The sequence below is a fragment of the Bremia lactucae genome (genome assembly GCF_004359215.1).
Source record: "Bremia lactucae strain SF5 chromosome Unknown BlacSF5_NotPlaced_200_SHOA01000120.1_2678225bp, whole genome shotgun sequence".
Taxonomy (NCBI): domain Eukaryota; phylum Oomycota; class Peronosporomycetes; order Peronosporales; family Peronosporaceae; genus Bremia; species Bremia lactucae.
This window is the reverse complement of record NW_027152213.1, coordinates 1,057,535-1,073,077: the sequence shown is the minus strand read 5'-3', so window position 1 is coordinate 1,073,077 and position 15,543 is coordinate 1,057,535. Positions and strand designations below refer to the sequence as shown.

The 15,543-nt window shown below is 44.9% G+C and overlaps 7 protein-coding genes across 7 annotated transcripts; 5 read left to right on the top strand and 2 right to left on the bottom strand.

Moving 5' to 3' along the window:
- Positions 1–1,486: 1,486 nt before the first annotated feature.
- CCR75_007334 (uncharacterized protein) lies at positions 1,487–4,083 on the top strand (the record flags this gene model as incomplete). The annotated part of the gene is made up of 4 exons (XM_067965395.1): positions 1,487–1,579; positions 1,639–2,829; positions 2,908–3,236; positions 3,290–4,083. The coding sequence occupies 4 exons, from the start codon at positions 1,487–1,489 to the stop codon at positions 3,972–3,974; spliced, it is 2,298 nt and encodes a 765-aa protein (XP_067814404.1). The 3' UTR covers positions 3,975–4,083.
- A 43-nt stretch (positions 4,084–4,126) lies between these two features.
- On the top strand, positions 4,127–5,808 carry CCR75_007335 (uncharacterized protein). Its single transcript, XM_067965396.1, has 5 exons — positions 4,127–4,321; positions 4,387–4,539; positions 4,618–4,986; positions 5,065–5,244; positions 5,309–5,808. Exons 1-5 carry the CDS (start codon positions 4,169–4,171, stop codon positions 5,378–5,380), a joined length of 927 nt encoding a protein of 308 aa, XP_067814405.1. The 5' UTR covers positions 4,127–4,168; the 3' UTR covers positions 5,381–5,808.
- A 107-nt stretch (positions 5,809–5,915) lies between these two features.
- CCR75_007336 (uncharacterized protein) lies at positions 5,916–6,745 on the top strand (the record flags this gene model as incomplete). The annotated part of the gene is made up of 4 exons (XM_067965397.1): positions 5,916–5,943; positions 6,002–6,252; positions 6,311–6,432; positions 6,496–6,745. 4 exons carry the CDS (start codon positions 5,916–5,918, stop codon positions 6,743–6,745), a joined length of 651 nt encoding a protein of 216 aa, XP_067814698.1.
- Positions 6,746–7,278: 533 nt separating this feature from the next.
- CCR75_007337 (uncharacterized protein) lies at positions 7,279–8,214 on the top strand (the record flags this gene model as incomplete). Its single annotated transcript, XM_067965398.1, is given in 4 exon segments — positions 7,279–7,697; positions 7,772–7,935; positions 7,982–8,010; positions 8,029–8,214. The coding sequence occupies 4 exon segments, from the start codon at positions 7,279–7,281 to the stop codon at positions 8,212–8,214; spliced, it is 798 nt and encodes a 265-aa protein (XP_067814699.1).
- Positions 8,215–8,334: 120 nt separating this feature from the next.
- CCR75_007338 (uncharacterized protein) lies at positions 8,335–10,353 on the bottom strand (the record flags this gene model as incomplete). The annotated part of the gene is made up of 8 exons (XM_067965399.1): positions 8,335–8,613; positions 8,643–9,241; positions 9,298–9,460; positions 9,530–9,566; positions 9,630–9,727; positions 9,799–10,086; positions 10,149–10,183; positions 10,266–10,353. The coding sequence occupies 8 exons, from the start codon at positions 10,351–10,353 to the stop codon at positions 8,335–8,337; spliced, it is 1,587 nt and encodes a 528-aa protein (XP_067814627.1).
- A 141-nt stretch (positions 10,354–10,494) lies between these two features.
- On the top strand, positions 10,495–14,246 carry CCR75_007339 (uncharacterized protein). The gene is made up of 9 exons (XM_067965400.1): positions 10,495–10,653; positions 10,916–11,019; positions 11,085–11,191; positions 11,265–11,397; positions 11,457–11,621; positions 11,679–11,797; positions 11,863–12,780; positions 12,861–13,237; positions 13,309–14,246. Exons 1-7 carry the CDS (start codon positions 10,541–10,543, stop codon positions 12,406–12,408), a joined length of 1,287 nt encoding a protein of 428 aa, XP_067814374.1. The 5' UTR covers positions 10,495–10,540; the 3' UTR covers positions 12,409–12,780; positions 12,861–13,237; positions 13,309–14,246.
- Positions 12,631–14,356, bottom strand: CCR75_007340 (uncharacterized protein; the record flags this gene model as incomplete). Its single annotated transcript, XM_067965401.1, has 5 exons — positions 12,631–12,778; positions 12,859–13,071; positions 13,149–13,241; positions 13,313–14,194; positions 14,268–14,356. The coding sequence occupies 5 exons, from the start codon at positions 14,354–14,356 to the stop codon at positions 12,631–12,633; spliced, it is 1,425 nt and encodes a 474-aa protein (XP_067814375.1).
- Positions 14,357–15,543: the final 1,187 nt, after the last annotated feature.

The following is a 15,543-nucleotide window of genomic DNA, read 5'->3' as shown; positions in this document are numbered from 1 at the left end:
AATTCCGCCTCGTATTGGTCGGGCGTTTCATTTGAACGCAACACGACCGGGATCGGGAAAATACGCCCAAGCGATTTTCCCTGAGCCCTCCATGATTGAAAGACGCCATAATAATTATGTGCGTCTACAAGAGCGCGCTCTAGGAGCGACGCTCTTGGCCCGTCTAAACGAGGCCATTTAGATGGAGGGGGCATCTTTGGAATGCCACCCGTCACATAGCCGCGTTCTAAACGACTGGCTTGTGACACCGACTGAGCACGTTCACGTGTTGTCGGCGGAGCTTTAGGCTCCGAATCCTCTTATGTCAGAACCATTATGAATTATGGTCTGAGCATAAGGCGTCGTGGTAATACCCAACGGAGAAGCAGCTGCGCCTTTATGGACAGCGTGCTCGCAGTTCCTCTCTCCTCTTTGCCGAATTTAAAATGTAAATTCGTTCTTAAAGAGGAGGATGGTGTAACGGGCTAAAGTTGCCCTAATGTCACACAGTCCCCGTTAAGTACATTTGGGTACTTAAGGGGATGGTCAATTACTTAATAATAGTAATTAGACCCAACACTCGGGTGTGGTGCACATTTGTGACCAACCCTTGTGTATGTGATGCACATGGGTGCATTCACATTAGATGGGATGATGCCCAGCGTCATCCGTGATGACGGCTAGCGTCATCCGTTACGCGAGGTATCTATAAGATACGCTCGCAATACATATTAAATGATATCTATAGAGATAACATTTTTATTGATTAAAATAGGTATTTGTATTTAATTCTATTAAATATAAATCAGTCTGACAACTACTTCCTACTTGGTAAGTGCGCACGAGGAGACGGATTACCGCTCCCGTGACGACACTTAACCAGAGTTCTTAGTGTGTTGGGTGAGGTCGCTAACGCGCCCACCACAACTGCCTCACTGCACGCAAGAGAAGCAGGTTTAACCGCTTCCTCGCTGTGCTAGGGTGTGTGCCTAAGTAGAGCGTGGCCGCATTACGACGTGCCCGCCTACATGTATCGAGTCGGCATAGATGCTACTAAGTGGTCCTGGATCAATCCGATAAGGAAGGTTTAGAATTGCATAAAGGCTTCAAGCCTTGCATCCAGAACCTCTGGTCCCTAAGACGTGATGAACTCAATGTGTTCTAGCCCAAACAAGGTTTTGAACTTCTCAAACGCTGCTCGTTTTTTGCCCCTGAAAGTGTGGAAAAAGTGTCCATTTTAGCAGAGGCTTAGTCTTACAAAGACTCAGACGTAGATTGACTACGAGTGACTAAAAGAAGAAGGGAATTTTACGAGAACCTGAGATATTATAAAGGTTGCCTCTTTTCACAGAGATCAAACAGGTGTGACACTTCGTGCTAATTGGAAAATTGTTATTAAATGGAAGTCTATCTAATGAAGCTTTAATCGATATTAAATTAATATGATTATGTAATTCCGTCCAGAAAATTCAAAATAAGTTCCCAAGGAAGCGAATCGAAGATATTTATGTCGGATGCAGTAATTAAGGGCGCCGTTGGGGGTGCCGGCTTCCTAGCCAGTGCCTACGCGCTCACCAAATTCATTGCTGTCACGCCTGTGGTGCGTACCTAAATAATATGTCAAGATGATAGCTAAAGTATCCCTGCAAATTAACGTAGAAAATTGCCCCGCGTGGAAACGGTGATTACGAGCTGGACGTGGTGTTGTGTTTCGACACGAAAACATTCTCGCTGGATGCGCTAAATTGTTTCGTGCAGATGGTGGAGAAACAGAGCCAATTAATCCTTGTTTCCAAAGCTAAAACCGTGATGGAGAAGCACGATAAAGTCCAACTTTCGAAAGAAAACGCAAAAAATGATGAAACATGTTATTTATTGGGTGCCACACATGATACGTTGATAAATATCAAAAAGCAAAAGGAGCAGGTTTTGCATGGGTTCGTTAGCGATGAACCAGTGCCTGATCACTTTTGCTCAGGAGACCGTATCGACCTCCTCCTGTTCGAGTTGGGTCGTATAAAAGTCCACCCAGCTCACTATGAACCTCCAAAGAATTATATGAAGACGGCAGATGGCCAATCTATTAAACCAGAGCCATTTCAGGATGAAGAACATGGGCTATTGCTCCAGCAAGCCATGAACTCGAAGTTTCTTAAAGATCACTTTCCGTTGCATGATGATAAAGAGCGTAGCGATCTGGTGGAAACGTGGGTAAAACAGTGGAAGAGAAACCAGTCATTAGATCATATCCGTTCATATTTTGGAGATGAAGTTGGGTTTTATTTCGGGTTCCTAGGAATGTATACGCAATGGTTGGCGCCACTGGCTGCAGTTGGGTTGTGTACATTTGTAATTGATTTTTTTCCTAATTGGGCTGCATATGGTCGAGGAGCGTATTCACTTTTGGTGACGAGTTGGGCCACAGCGTTTTTAAAGTTTTGGAAACGCCGCGAGAGCACACTGCGCAATGAGTGGAACATCTCTGCCACAGATTTGATGGTCCTTGAACCTCCTCGCACTGATTTCTCTGGCGAACAGCGCTTTGATCCGGTTGAGGGGTGCTACTACACATTTTTCTCGTCCAAGAGCCGCGCCAAACGCTACGCTATGACGATCTCAGTGACAATGGCTGCAATGGCTGTTGTCACTTTATTGATCATTATTTATTGCTGGATGGAGGAATGGTTTGCAATTGCGTTTATTCCTTCTACCGGATGGGATGGATTTTGGGAATATGTGTATCTTGTGCCCTCCATTTGTTACTCTGTAGTCGTCTTGTATGTGGATGCAAAATACTCGGAACTCGCATCTCTTTTGACGCAGTATGAGAATCACCGCACCGAGAGTGATGTCAGTGTTTTGCTTTGATTGTGTCACTTGCATGTATATAATTAACATTAGGCTGACCCTAAAAACTGCTGTCATTAGTTTGCAAATGCCCGGGTTCTCAAGTTAGCATTGTTCTACTTCGTAAACAATTTTGGGTTCTTGCTCTATGTTGCGTTTATTTCTCGCGACATGGATTTGTTAGAGCACACACTCAGCTCTTTGCTGATAACCAGACAGCTTTTAGGCAATCTGCAAGAGCAACTGGTGCCATTTATGAGTAAGAAGTCTTCGTACAAGGCTGAGATCGGGAAGCCAGCGAAAGAGGTGCAAAAGACGGATGCGATGTTGGAAAAGGTTGCCGTAGAACTTTTATTTCCCACGTACGACGGAACGTTTGATGACTATTTGGAGTTATTCGTGCAATTTGGGTATGTAACTGGTGCGGGCTTAACTAAACCTGAAACTAACTTCCTCTCTTTAGACAAGTGACACTATTCGCAGCAGCGTATCCTCTTGCCTCGCTCTGGAGCCTCCTTAACAACGTCATGGAGATTCGAAGTGACGGCTTCAAGCTTTGCGTAAGTTTTCGTCGAAGCCACCGAACGTCTACTCAGGGCATCGGTACCTGGTATTATGCCTTTAGCGCTCTGGGCTACCTCTCAGTAGTGACAAACTGTGCCATCTTTGGAATGCACTCGGGTTTTTTCACCGGACTATTTCCAAAGATGTCGTTTGCTGGGTCGCTAATCGCTATAGCTCTAATGGAGCACGCAATGGTGGCCGTCAAAGTGTGTGTTGAGATGCTCGTGCCAGACACAACTGCTGCCGTACTTGAAGCGCATCGCATGAAACGCGCGTGGTTGCGCAAAAAGGCCTCGCTACAAAGAGAGCTGTCGTCCCGTCAACTCAAGCAAAGTCACGAGTTTGACAGTCAAACAGATCAAGAAAAGAGTAGCGAGCCACAGTCGCCAAATGCAATTGTAGCGGCCGACATGCACGAATGGCTAAGTAGTGAAAAGGAGCGTCGTAATAAGTTGGAGCGCGAGTTAAAAAGCTTGAATGATTTGTATATGGGCTGGATCCGTGAGGAACAGACCAAACGGAAGAAGGCTGAACTTAAATTGACGACACTCTTGGACCATGTCAAGGCGCCCCTGCATGCATAATTACGCTATTTAGTACGAGTAACTGATAAAGGGTAGCTACCCTCCTAAATAACGCTGGAATTTGTTTTGATAGTTCTTCATTCTTTTTGCTGGGTAAAAAACGACCGGTCGACCAGTGCAAGAGCCTCCATCGCTATTGTTGCAAGTTGCCCCCACAAGTTGTTTTGTGTTGGCAAAACAATAGTTTAACGGATATGGTGGCGAGTCAGAGCGAGCTAGACCTACAGATTGAGCAGCTTAAGCGCTGCGAATATTTGAAGGAGTCAGAAGTCAAGGCGCTGTGCCAGAAAGCGCGCGAGATCCTCGTGGACGAGAGCAATGTGCAGCGTATCGACGCCCCTGTGACTGTAGGGCGAAGCCATTACAATAAAAGATAATAGGAAAGGGCCTGACGCTAGCATTATGTGTCTAGATATGCGGTGACATACACGGGCAGTTTTACGATCTGAAGGAACTGTTCAATGTAGGTGGCGAGTGTCCCGAGACCAACTACTTGTTTATGGGAGACTTCGTCGACCGGGGATTTTATAGTGTAGAGACATTCTTGCTTCTCCTTGCGCTTAAGGTGCGCGGTTAAAGAAGTTTGATGTATATAGGAAGGAGCGCAGAGATGCTGATGCGTATTCTTTGCTCTTGTGTGTAGGTGCGATACCCGGACCGCATTACGCTGATACGTGGTAACCATGAAAGTCGCCAGATCACGCAAGTGTATGGCTTTTACGATGAGTGCCTTCGCAAGTATGGCTCAGTGAATGTATGGCGATACTGCACAGAAATCTTCGATTATTTAAGTCTATCAGCGATTATTGAGGACAAAATTTTCTGCGTGCATGGCGGACTGTCTCCGTCAATAAATACGCTCGACCAGATCCGGATTATTGACCGCAAGCAGGAAGTCCCACACGATGGTGCCATGTGCGACCTCATGTGGTCCGATCCGGAGGACATTGACGGCTGGGGTCTTAGTCCCCGTGGTGCTGGGTACCTCTTTGGCGGTGACGTTGTGGAGAAAGTAAAAATTAGCGGAGAAGTGTTTCTGCCTACCTAAGTTTACTTTAGCCTGATATTCATCTTTTGCGTTCCTTAACAGTTCAATCAGACGAACGACATCCAGCTAATTTGCAGAGCACATCAGCTTGTGATGGAGGGTCATAAATCCATGTTTAACAATGCATTGGTAACAGTCTGGTCGGCACCCAACTACTGCTACCGTTGCGGAAATGTTGCGGCAATCCTGGAGCTTGATGAAAATTTAGAACAGCGTTTCAAGGTACAAAATATTGTTTTCTCGGATCACGGTGCGCTTATAATTAATCGTATATTATGACTTTTAGATTTTCGAGGCTGCACCGCAAGATGCGCGGGGCGTGCCAGCTAAAAAGCCAGCTCCAGATTATTTTTTGTAATATACGAGTGCATACAGCAGAGAGCTGGTGTAGAAAGCGAATAGTACGAGGCGCTTGCTGCAGCAAGACGCTAACGTACAAATTGGCTAAAAAGAGGACAAGGAGCCCAAGGTGCAGAGATAGGAAGGGGATGTCGTCTAGTGGATCGAATTATTTTTGTTCTTACTTCGCCGCTCGGGACAATTTTGCAATTGGAACATACGCAATACATGTGTTTCCAAAGTTGACTAACATTTGCCTTTTACCTTGGTCCCGGTCCTAAATTCTATTTTTCCGTCGAACCAAAATAGAATAAGAGCATTGTCGCCAGAAACACGTGGCTATCCTATCTTTTGTAACTTTTTTAAAAGGCAATCAGGATGAGAAGACTTAAAATCTATAAGACTTAACATCGCTTGCCCTCTTTTGACCAAACGGCTTCTATAAAGGGATTCACCGCACAGACCTCGTAATTGTTTTTTATAGAGAAAAAAGTCGGAAAAATCAGCGCTTGACAAAAAACGCTTACAAGAGCAATCGCTGCACAAGCAAGATTATGCATCGCAGTCAGCGATCGCGCCATCGTGCGTAAAAAATGTGACGGCTGCGTTGCATCAATGTGATATTTTATTTTCCTTGTAGGAGACTTGGTGGAAAGCAGAGCTGCAAGCGAAGATGGAGTCATGTCCGCAAATATAGTAGAAGCTGACGCATCAGGCGACGACGAAAACGATGGAGACGATGAGGCCATTTTAGACTTCACTCAGACAGACTACGCAATACAGATGAGCCAGGTGGAGACCTACTCCAGCGAAAGCGATAGCGTGGAAGGAGAAAGTAAACTATTCAAGGAGCCAACCAAACCTAAAGCCTTGCACAAACTGTCAGATAAGGTTCGCGCGTAGATTTTTAGCTGCAGCAGTCTCTGAATTTTTGTTAATTGTGGGGCAGGCCCTTGATGAACTTACGGCAAAATTAGTGCGTTACATGGTGTACAAGGGCGGATTGAAGCTGCCGATAAAATTTGCAGATATTACTAAAGACGTGTTCCCGCAGTTCAAAAATGTATCGAGGTGGGACAGAATAGAACTTTATTCGATTGAACCGCTGATCGTCCTTAAATATATTTTCCACAGATATTTTTTTTACTACGCAAAACAAAAGCTAGAAGTCGTGTTTGGCTATCGTGTAGTGCATGTTGACGACAGCATCAGTAAAGAGATGTATCTTGTGCTTAATAATGCTTCTTCGCAGGAGCACCTGCTGCTCATGAACAAGAATGGTAGAGCTGCTACGCGCGGCTTTCTTATGATGGTATTGGGCCTCTTGTGGTGCGCCCCTTCGCGACAACTTTTGGAAGGTTGGAAATTAATTACTTTTCGTTAATGCTATGAGTGTCACATGTCGACAATTACTGTGGAGGATAGACGACTTGTGGAAACAGCTGATTCGTTTGGACCCAATGATAAAAATGAAAGCTTCTCACCCGCAGCTTGGAGACATTCCACTTCTATTAAAGACATTCGAGAGCCAACTGTAAGTAACTTCCTTGTTTTTCTCGCTTTGAAGCATCACAATTACACAGATACGTACACCGTCATTTCTGAAGATATTTGGACACTAAGTCAGAGTTAGATGCTGATTTGAAAAAGATGAAATATTATCACTATGGTCCACGGACATATCTGGAAGTAAGCAAGGTGCAGATTATGAATTTCGTGTGCAAGGTACGAGAGCGTTTGTTTTGGTGTATTTGTTCTAGATCCTTTGACGGCTTTTGGGAAATGCTAAGTTAATTACAGAACGTCCTCCGTCTGAGGTTCAAGTAAAGGAAGTTTTGGCTGAAGACAGCTAAAATAATGAATAAAATTATCCAACACAAGAGTTACATTTTTGTCCTATCCTGCTCTTTGTTCACCATGGAGTCCATCCTCACTGCATACCGATCATCGTCCGACGATTGTGCTTCCGCGTCATCGGAAAGCGAAGAAGAATGCCCCACATCTACTCTTCTCGCCAAGCGTAAGCGCTCTGATGAGCCGCACTTTGTTCGGGCATTTCCTCACGTTGATGGCAACTGGCCCAGCCATGTACGACTCGAATTTCCAGTCAATCCGGAATTTCGTGAGCTTGCCAAATGCACGATTGATCGTGCGCAAAAGCTTGTTGGCGATGCAATAACAGTGGTCCCTTTTAAGGAGCTTGGTCTTCACAAAAGCATTTCTGCGGGTGGAAACAAGTATTTACACGTGAGTCTCTCGCGGCCATTTGTTCTTTGTTACCACCAAATAAATAATTTTGTGGATTCGCTCCGAGCTGCACTTAAATGGCGACAACGGTGCGAAAGCAATTAAGTATTAAGCGAAATCTGTGGCAATTTCGATAACTAGTGCCTTTCAATTGCGTCGGCAGCTTTAAAATCACCCTACAAAGCGCTCTCGTGTTGTTAAATGACGACAAAACACGCTCTTTTTTAGCGCTTCAAGTCGGTGAGGGAGAGCAAGATGTCAGTCAGGTGCTTTGTCGTGTCGATCAGTGTCTCTCACGCTTTAATTTATCATCCTTCTACAAGGCAAGTCTTTCTATTGGTCATGAACAAAATGGTACTTTATAATGTTTAAGGCGTATTTATGGCCTTTTCCGCTTTTGCTGTATGATACTTTCTATAGGATCCCATCCCGCACGTCAGCATCGCCTCATCACCCGGAGAAGGCCTTGCGCAGCTGACATTGGATCAATGTAAAAGCCTTTACAAAGAAAGGCAGGATTTAGTACCACTCCGTTGCTTGACGACAAGCATTGCAACGATTCAAGTCGTTATAGGCAATAAACGCTTTAATGTACCTCTTCTTTAAAAACATCAACTCGATGGTCGTTTCAATCTATCTAACGCAATTGTCAGCGTGACAATACGTTTTGTTACGTCGTTAAGCATGATTATCTCAACTTACGACTTCCAGAAGACTTGATGCGCCTCACTCACTTTCTGTATCGGAAGCGAGATTGATAATCGCGCTCCAAGGGCCCACTTCGTCCATTCTAAACTTATGATATCGCATTGTATTTTCTATGGGCTCCGCTGACTTAAGAGGCACAAGTTGTGGCAGCTGATGTTTTGCGGCGTCTTCTTCAGAGCTGACATCTGATAGTGTGAAAATGGGTACCCCATTCGCCTGCTTTTCCTTACGCCAATCTGGATGAGCTTTTTGATCACGCTTGCTTTTTTCTTCACCTTCGGGTTTGAGCAATAAGAACTATTAATTAACAAAAATAATTTTGACACACTATCATGGTACGTACCAATTTTTTTCCGTTTCTTGTCATCATTAACCCCAACTACCAATTTTTTTTCAGCCGCACTGTCACTCTTCGTTTGGGCCACTCCCGCTAAATCTTGATGTTGTGAGATTTTGACGTCAGATCGGGGATGCTTTGCAATAGTCACTTCACTACTAGACAACTTTGCTCGTTGACGATCATTTGACCGCGACAAGCTTCGACCACGGCCATGTCTCCCACGCCCTCTTCCATTCAGGCGCACTTCATGACCTCGAGATCTTGTTCGTGTACGATGGCTTGCTGCATCTTCTTCGAATGGGGTGATAACAACTTGACGACGATTGCCAAACTCTTGAGCATCATCGGGCAATGAACAAGAGCGAGGACTAGCTCGAAAATCTTCCCCGTCATGATCCTCAAACCATCGAGCTCCATCCGTTCTTTGTTCGAGCTTTCGCCTTTTATCGCTTATATCTTCCTCCCTACGTCCTCGCTCATACAATTTATCGAGACCAATTCCTTTCACTTGCGACCACAAATCGTTTATCCAAAGAACTCGCGATGCCAGCTGCTGTAAGTCGCCGGACACTGTCCCCCGGTAACCTAATTATCTTAAATAATCAAAATTGTGTAACTTGTGCTTTTAAACCAGCACCTACCAATCACCCATATGTCCTTTCGAAGTACGTTTCGAACGAGACTAAGCGAGCTATAAAAGTCGCCATCACCTACTCCAAACTCAAATAAATAAAAATGTGTATACGAGAAGATTGCAAGAGAGTAGAAGAGCACACCCGCGAACAAAATAAAGCGATCGCAAATCTACAGGGACAAAGTTGCGGAATTGACGTAAGAGAACTATCAGGTGGCATCCAAACCACATTACCGCACATTTTCGTAGGCAAGCGACAAAATCTTAGTTGCGATGCTGCACAATGCATCAAGTAACTTTCATTGCGTCTTAACTCATTAATGATGCCATCTGACGCACCCGTTGTCAACACCTTTCTGCACATTTTGTGTAAAGCGGTAGCCACATCGCTTACAGTGGCAGCTATATTTTTTCATCGGAAACAAGCTAACTTGAAACTGCCAGCGCACAATATTAAAAATGCCCTCACGAATACCACCAAATGCTAAATTGATGGTCGTTGCGTAACCTGAGGTCCATCCGGAGGTGCAAACTTTAGCATGTGATACTCTGCTGTCAACGCAGGATTAATCCGCTGTGCCGACGGGTTCTGGTCGAAAAACCAGCAATCTGTCAGTACACGGCAACAATCAGCAATCAAATACATTTCAGCCCCAGCTCCACCCCATGTGGTATTTTGCTCATTCAATGGTGCAGACCAATGATGCTTCCTTGATTTTACGTGCCTACCTCCAAACTGCGTTGAAGCCTGCTCTTCGAGTGCTGCTCGGAGCTTAATGTAATCAATCTTTCCACCCTAAATAGTCGTAAACTGAATAAGTTGCAAAACTTGCTCTTGATGCATCATCGAGCCCGTACTAGGTCACGCGCCCCGATCATCGCGTAAGATCCGTCTGCGTGTTAATCGACCAGAAAGTCACCATTCAGACGAAGATACGACACAAAAGATAATTGTTAACATGTTCTAAGCGTTACCGATGACAAGTGCAGAGCGGGCGGGCCCTGAAGTCTCCATGACTGATGATGATGTAGCCGTGGACGAGACGGTGTTCACGGCTGACATTGCGTTTCTTCCCACGTACGTACCATTGGCTGTATATTAATTGCTTTTGTTCCAATTACATCTGACAAAGATGTCGCCTCGCCTACCCACAAAGCGAAATTTAGATTTCTATCCACGTGCCCCACAATCGAAAGCGCTCGACGACCAACGAATACATTTCCGCAGACAGCTCGCCTACCCCGTCAATATGCCGGGCGAGGAGAACAAAGAGTTTGATGACGAGCTAGTTGACTATGAAGAGGAAGAGGATACAACGACGGATGCCTCGAAGGCCGCTGCTGAGGGCAAGGACGCGAAGAAGTAAGGAAAAAGATTTCGCTTTACGGAGAATAGGGGGAGTGTGAGCCTGAAAAACGGGGGAGCATAGCCGAGGAGTATGAGCGATGCTTTAGAGCTCGCTTACCTGCCCAATACCTCCGAGAGGCCGTCGTAATGTCCTTGACGACGCTCGGCTGGTCACCCGGCCGCTCATATACCTACCTAGGATTTCTCAGAGACAAGGGAAACAGTATGTTAACAACTTCTTCTGTGAACCATGATCGTCGGAAAATCTTGTCTACAGGGGCCACTATGTCGGCATCCACAGTTCTGGCTTCCGTGACTTCATTCTAAAGCCTGAGTGTCTGCGTGCCGTCGTGGACTGCGGTTTTGAGCACCCTTCGGAAGGTATGTCTCATTATTGTGAAGTCAATGAAACAGCTTCTCACGATATGGTTCCATAATCTTTGCAGTTCAGCATGAATGCATCCCCCAGGCCGTTCTCGGCATGGATATTATTTGCCAGGCCAAGTCCGGTATGGGTAAAACAGCAGTATTTGTACTTGCTACCCTGCACCAGGTAACAAACTGCAGTATCCTTTGTAATCTTTTGTATGTGGACGCTTTTAATATTCGTAATCATTTTTCGGTAGATTGAGCCTGTAGATGGACAGATCAGCGTCGTGGTCATGTGTCACACCCGTGAGCTAGCGTTTCAAATCGCTCACGAATACGAGCGATTTAGCAAGTACCTGGTGGATGTCAAGACTGGCGTATTTTATGGTGGTAAGATATTAGTAGTCTCTAATGCAGTTTTAGGTAGCCGCTAAATTTCCATGTTTCAGGTGTACCAATTTCGCAGAATCGCGATGCACTGAAAAACAACACGCCTCACATTCTTGTGGGTACTCCTGGCCGCATCCTTGGCTTGGTTCGCGAGAAAACCCTCAAGTTGGACAAGGTGAAGCATTTTGTCATGGACGAGTGTGATAAAATGCTTGAAGCCATCGGTGCGTTGTCTGGTCATGTTTACACTTTCCATGATTTAACCTTTATTAACTGGACAGATATGCGACGCGATATCCAAGAGATTTTCAAGGCTACCCCACATGACAAGCAAGTAATGATGTTTTCTGCAACCTTGAGCAAAGAGATTCGTCCAGTGTGCCGCAAATTTTGCCAGGACGTAAGTAATTGATTTTTGATGCATCATTTGTTACTACAATTTTTTTCACAATTACTCTTCTGCAGCCAATGGAGATCTATGTCGACGATGAAACGAAATTAACTCTTCACGGTCTACAACAGTACTACATCAAACTAGAGGAGTCGGAAAAAAATCGAAAATTGAATGACTTGCTCGACGCTCTAGAGTTCAACCAGGTCGTGATTTTCGTGTCAAAGAAAAACCGAGGACGCGAGTTGAATCGCCTGCTGAACGAGTGCAACTTTCCATCGATCTGTATAACGGCTGATCTTACTCAGGAAGAGCGTATCAAGAGATACAAAAGCTTTAAGGATTTTCAGAAGCGTATCTTAGTGACTACGGATTTGTTTGGTCGAGGCATGGATATTGAACGCGTCAATATTGTCGTAAATTACGATTTTCCAAATGATAGCGACCAGTACCTCCACCGTGTCGGCCGTGCCGGCCGTTTTGGTACTAAGGGTCTGTCGATTAGTTTCATTTCTTCGGAAGAAGATACGGAAATGCTTGCCAAAGTGCAGTCGCGTTTCGAGGTAAACATTCCGGAGTTACCCGACCAGATTGATATCTCCACGTACATGACCACGTAGGCTAAGAAGATCTGCTAACGAGGAGACAATGAAAGAGACTTAAGGGCAGGAGGCTCTGTTCAAACCAATCAACCTCGCAATTCAAAGTATGTCATCTTCATATTGGATGAGAAAAAGCAATGCTGCTGAATGAATATACTCAAAGCGAGACTGCGAACGACGCTTTATGACTCGGCTTGCGCTGTTACTACAGGCGTTGTCTTATGCCGCCGATTCGAAGTGTTACTCTTTTCTACGACGCTTGTTTGACCCTTCGATATTCTTCATACCGCTGAGACGGCTCTCGTATTTATTGCGGATGTCATCATTGCGCGCCCACAATGAATCGCGGCAGGACGTGTCTTGGTCTGCCAGGTGCGTGTATTTTGTGCTGTAAATCAAGTTTCAATCAGCAAATTAGTGAAAAAAAATACTAGCGATAGACGGCCTCGCTTATAGAAAAAAAGGTACCGGCCAGCGCGTCCAAAATTCTTGACCTGCATCACCGTCGGTAGCATCTCTTTGTCAAACTTGTCTTCTAGTGTAGCCTCGGAGGCATCCCGTTTGCGTACGTCGTTTTTCGAAGAAATGCTGTCGTCGTCCACGTAAAATGCCCCTTTGTGGTAGTATTTTTGCATAAACTTAAGTTTTTTCTTCTCTTTCGGCTCGTTCTTTTTTAATTTGCTAACAGGATAAAATCAAGACGAAAATAATACCAACAATAATAATAATATCAACACTGATTCCAATAGTAGACGTACGCATCTTCGGCCGCGCGCTCTTCCTCAGTCATATTCCGCCTCCTTAACGTTTCTTCTTCCTCTTTTTTCCGTTCCAATTTGCGATCATGGTCACTTTACCAAATACCATACACGAAAAGATTAATTTATAAAAAAGCACCTGGTCACACTATAAATCGACATACCGTTTAATTCGCCGCATTTCGCGGAGTTCCCAGTCGCGGTACTCTTGCACTGGGTCGAGGCCATCCGTGTCATCAGGCATCTCCACATCAGTAATTTCTTTATCGGCGCCAGTTTGCTCACGTTGAACCACTTCAGCAACCAAACGACGAGACTCCAACTTTCGAGCTTCCAACCTTTCCTGCTTTCTCCTCTCCCGTCGTGCTTCTTCTGCTGCCAGCTCTTCTTGTCGATTCACACTTTCGCGAGCCACTTTCGGCACGAAAACAGGTTTCATGATCTCGTCAGCAGCTTCTGAGTCATCTGTGTCTGTATCATACCCTGAGCTGCTGCTGCCGCTCGTTGTGGACTCTAAATTATTATCTGTCTCCGTCTTTATAGCAGCCGTTGCACTTTGATTTACAATTTGTGGTTGCATCGGCTGTCGTGCTGCTTTTTCTTCTGATGCAGCCATGTCATCGTTTTTAGCCTCACGTGACATTGCCTTCATGCGTAGCATACGACGGCGACGGTCAATGTCGGAATCATCTTCCTCTTGCGAGCTGGAATCTTGCAGCGCCTTAGCAACGTCATCGCTACTGGATTTCTGTTTATCCTCTTCAAATGTTTGGTCTTCTTCTCTGCTATCAGTGACATGCGTTGATGACGTGGTAGAACTCAAAATCTGTGCCTCTACACGTTTCCGTCGCGTGCCAATAACCGGGATAACTCTGACCGGCGCTTTAGTCTTTGAAAATGCTCGCACCTGGCTATTTGCAGTGACGAATCCCCTTTCATCCTGGTAGCCACTGAAAAATTTAGGCTCATGCCCTGCCCGATACCTTGACACCTTTTTCGACAGGTCTACCTTTGGATGCAACGGTTTGAACACCTCCGTCTCTTCTCTAGATAAAGATGATCGATCATACAGGAATAAGATGGCGAAAGATGCACTGTCTACACAAGAGGATATTATACTTAGTTTTGGTGTGGCGCAGCGACACAGGATCTCCCGGAGTGTCGTCAGGAAGCAACAGTCCGAGGTCCTTCTTTGTGAAGAGCGACATTTATTTCTTGTCAATTGCACAAAAAAAGTTAAAGTATTGTCGCTTTCGTATTATTAGTACAGTTTTTACCGGAAAAAATGTACTAATAAAATACGAAAGCGACAATGCTGTAACTCTTTTTGTGACTCAGGGAGAATTAGTTCTTTAGAACTAAAAGGTTCACAACTCAGTGAGCTGTACAAGCTCGAAGAGCTTAACGAATCCTAGTTCAAGGATTTTAGAGGTTCGTAGAACCAAGTGGCAACTAGTGCCCAAAGTATATAGAGTACCTTAGAAAGGTTTCTTTTTCTCGTAGATCAATGCGTAAGCCTTAGGAAGGCATCCGACTGTAAAACAAAAGGGGAAGTGAACTTTATCTAATTATTAAAAATGAAAACCCTAGCTAAATTGAAATGGATTTCGGCCGCCAGATTTATATGTGGCGGCTGCCACATATGTAACCCATAATTAACGAGATTTTAGTGATTTATTATTCATAGGGCGTCGGTAGAGCGACACCCCACTTCTGTACCAGCAGCTGGTACAGTGCTACAGTCTATGTAACTTCTTGGAAGGGTTCTCTACAGCTCTTTAATCTACTTAATTTTAGTTCAAAGATCCTCTATGCTTAATAGTCCTCCTGTCCTCAAAGGTACTTCTTCAAATTCTCTGGATTCAGTGCTTTTAAAGCCTATTACATCTGCTCCAAGAATTGTTGGAAATCTTTTGCGTTCAGGGCATGTCCTTTATTATGTCCCTCTGCTTGACATCCACCACACTTTTGCTTCCTACTATTGCCGCAGAAGTACCTGCTGTTCCATCCACATATTTCAAAAGCTGAGGGATCACGTCGTGTACTTCCAGTGGGCCGTCCACGCTGCCGTCTCAATACAGGATCTCTGACAAGCAGATCTTCATTTGCTCTCATTAAGTTTTGTTCAAGCAGTAGCTGCTGGTGTAGAGGCAGGATTGCATGTTGCTCTTGAAGATAGCAATAACATCTGTAAATGTTCTTGCAGGGATCAAAGGAATGTTGGCTAGTTCCACTGGCTTATGCAGTCACCAATGTGAGTCAAAATGGTCCAAAGTCAGATTCTTATTTGCAGCATGCAGATGCCTGATGATGTGGGAGCAAGGTAATCCGTAATTGCTTGAAAAGGTGTGGGTACAGAGATTTGTGTTCTCCTTCTCATTGGGCAGTGCCCTTT

Excerpts from the sequence above, each read along its gene's own strand:
- CCR75_007335 (XM_067965396.1), top strand. The coding sequence starts at position 4,169 with ATGGTGGCGAGTCAGAGCGAGCTAGACCTACAGATTGAGCAGCTTAAG. Across the intron at positions 4,322-4,386 it reads GTATCGACGCCCCTGTGACT|ATATGCGGTGACATACACGG; the intron begins GTAGGGCGAAGC and ends TTATGTGTCTAG. Across the intron at positions 4,987-5,064 it reads GCGGTGACGTTGTGGAGAAA|TTCAATCAGACGAACGACAT; the intron begins GTAAAAATTAGC and ends GTTCCTTAACAG.
- CCR75_007339 (XM_067965400.1), top strand. The coding sequence starts at position 10,541 with ATGCCGGGCGAGGAGAACAAAGAGTTTGATGACGAGCTAGTTGACTAT. Across the intron at positions 11,020-11,084 it reads TTTTGAGCACCCTTCGGAAG|TTCAGCATGAATGCATCCCC; the intron begins GTATGTCTCATT and ends TAATCTTTGCAG. Across the intron at positions 11,798-11,862 it reads GCCGCAAATTTTGCCAGGAC|CCAATGGAGATCTATGTCGA; the intron begins GTAAGTAATTGA and ends ACTCTTCTGCAG.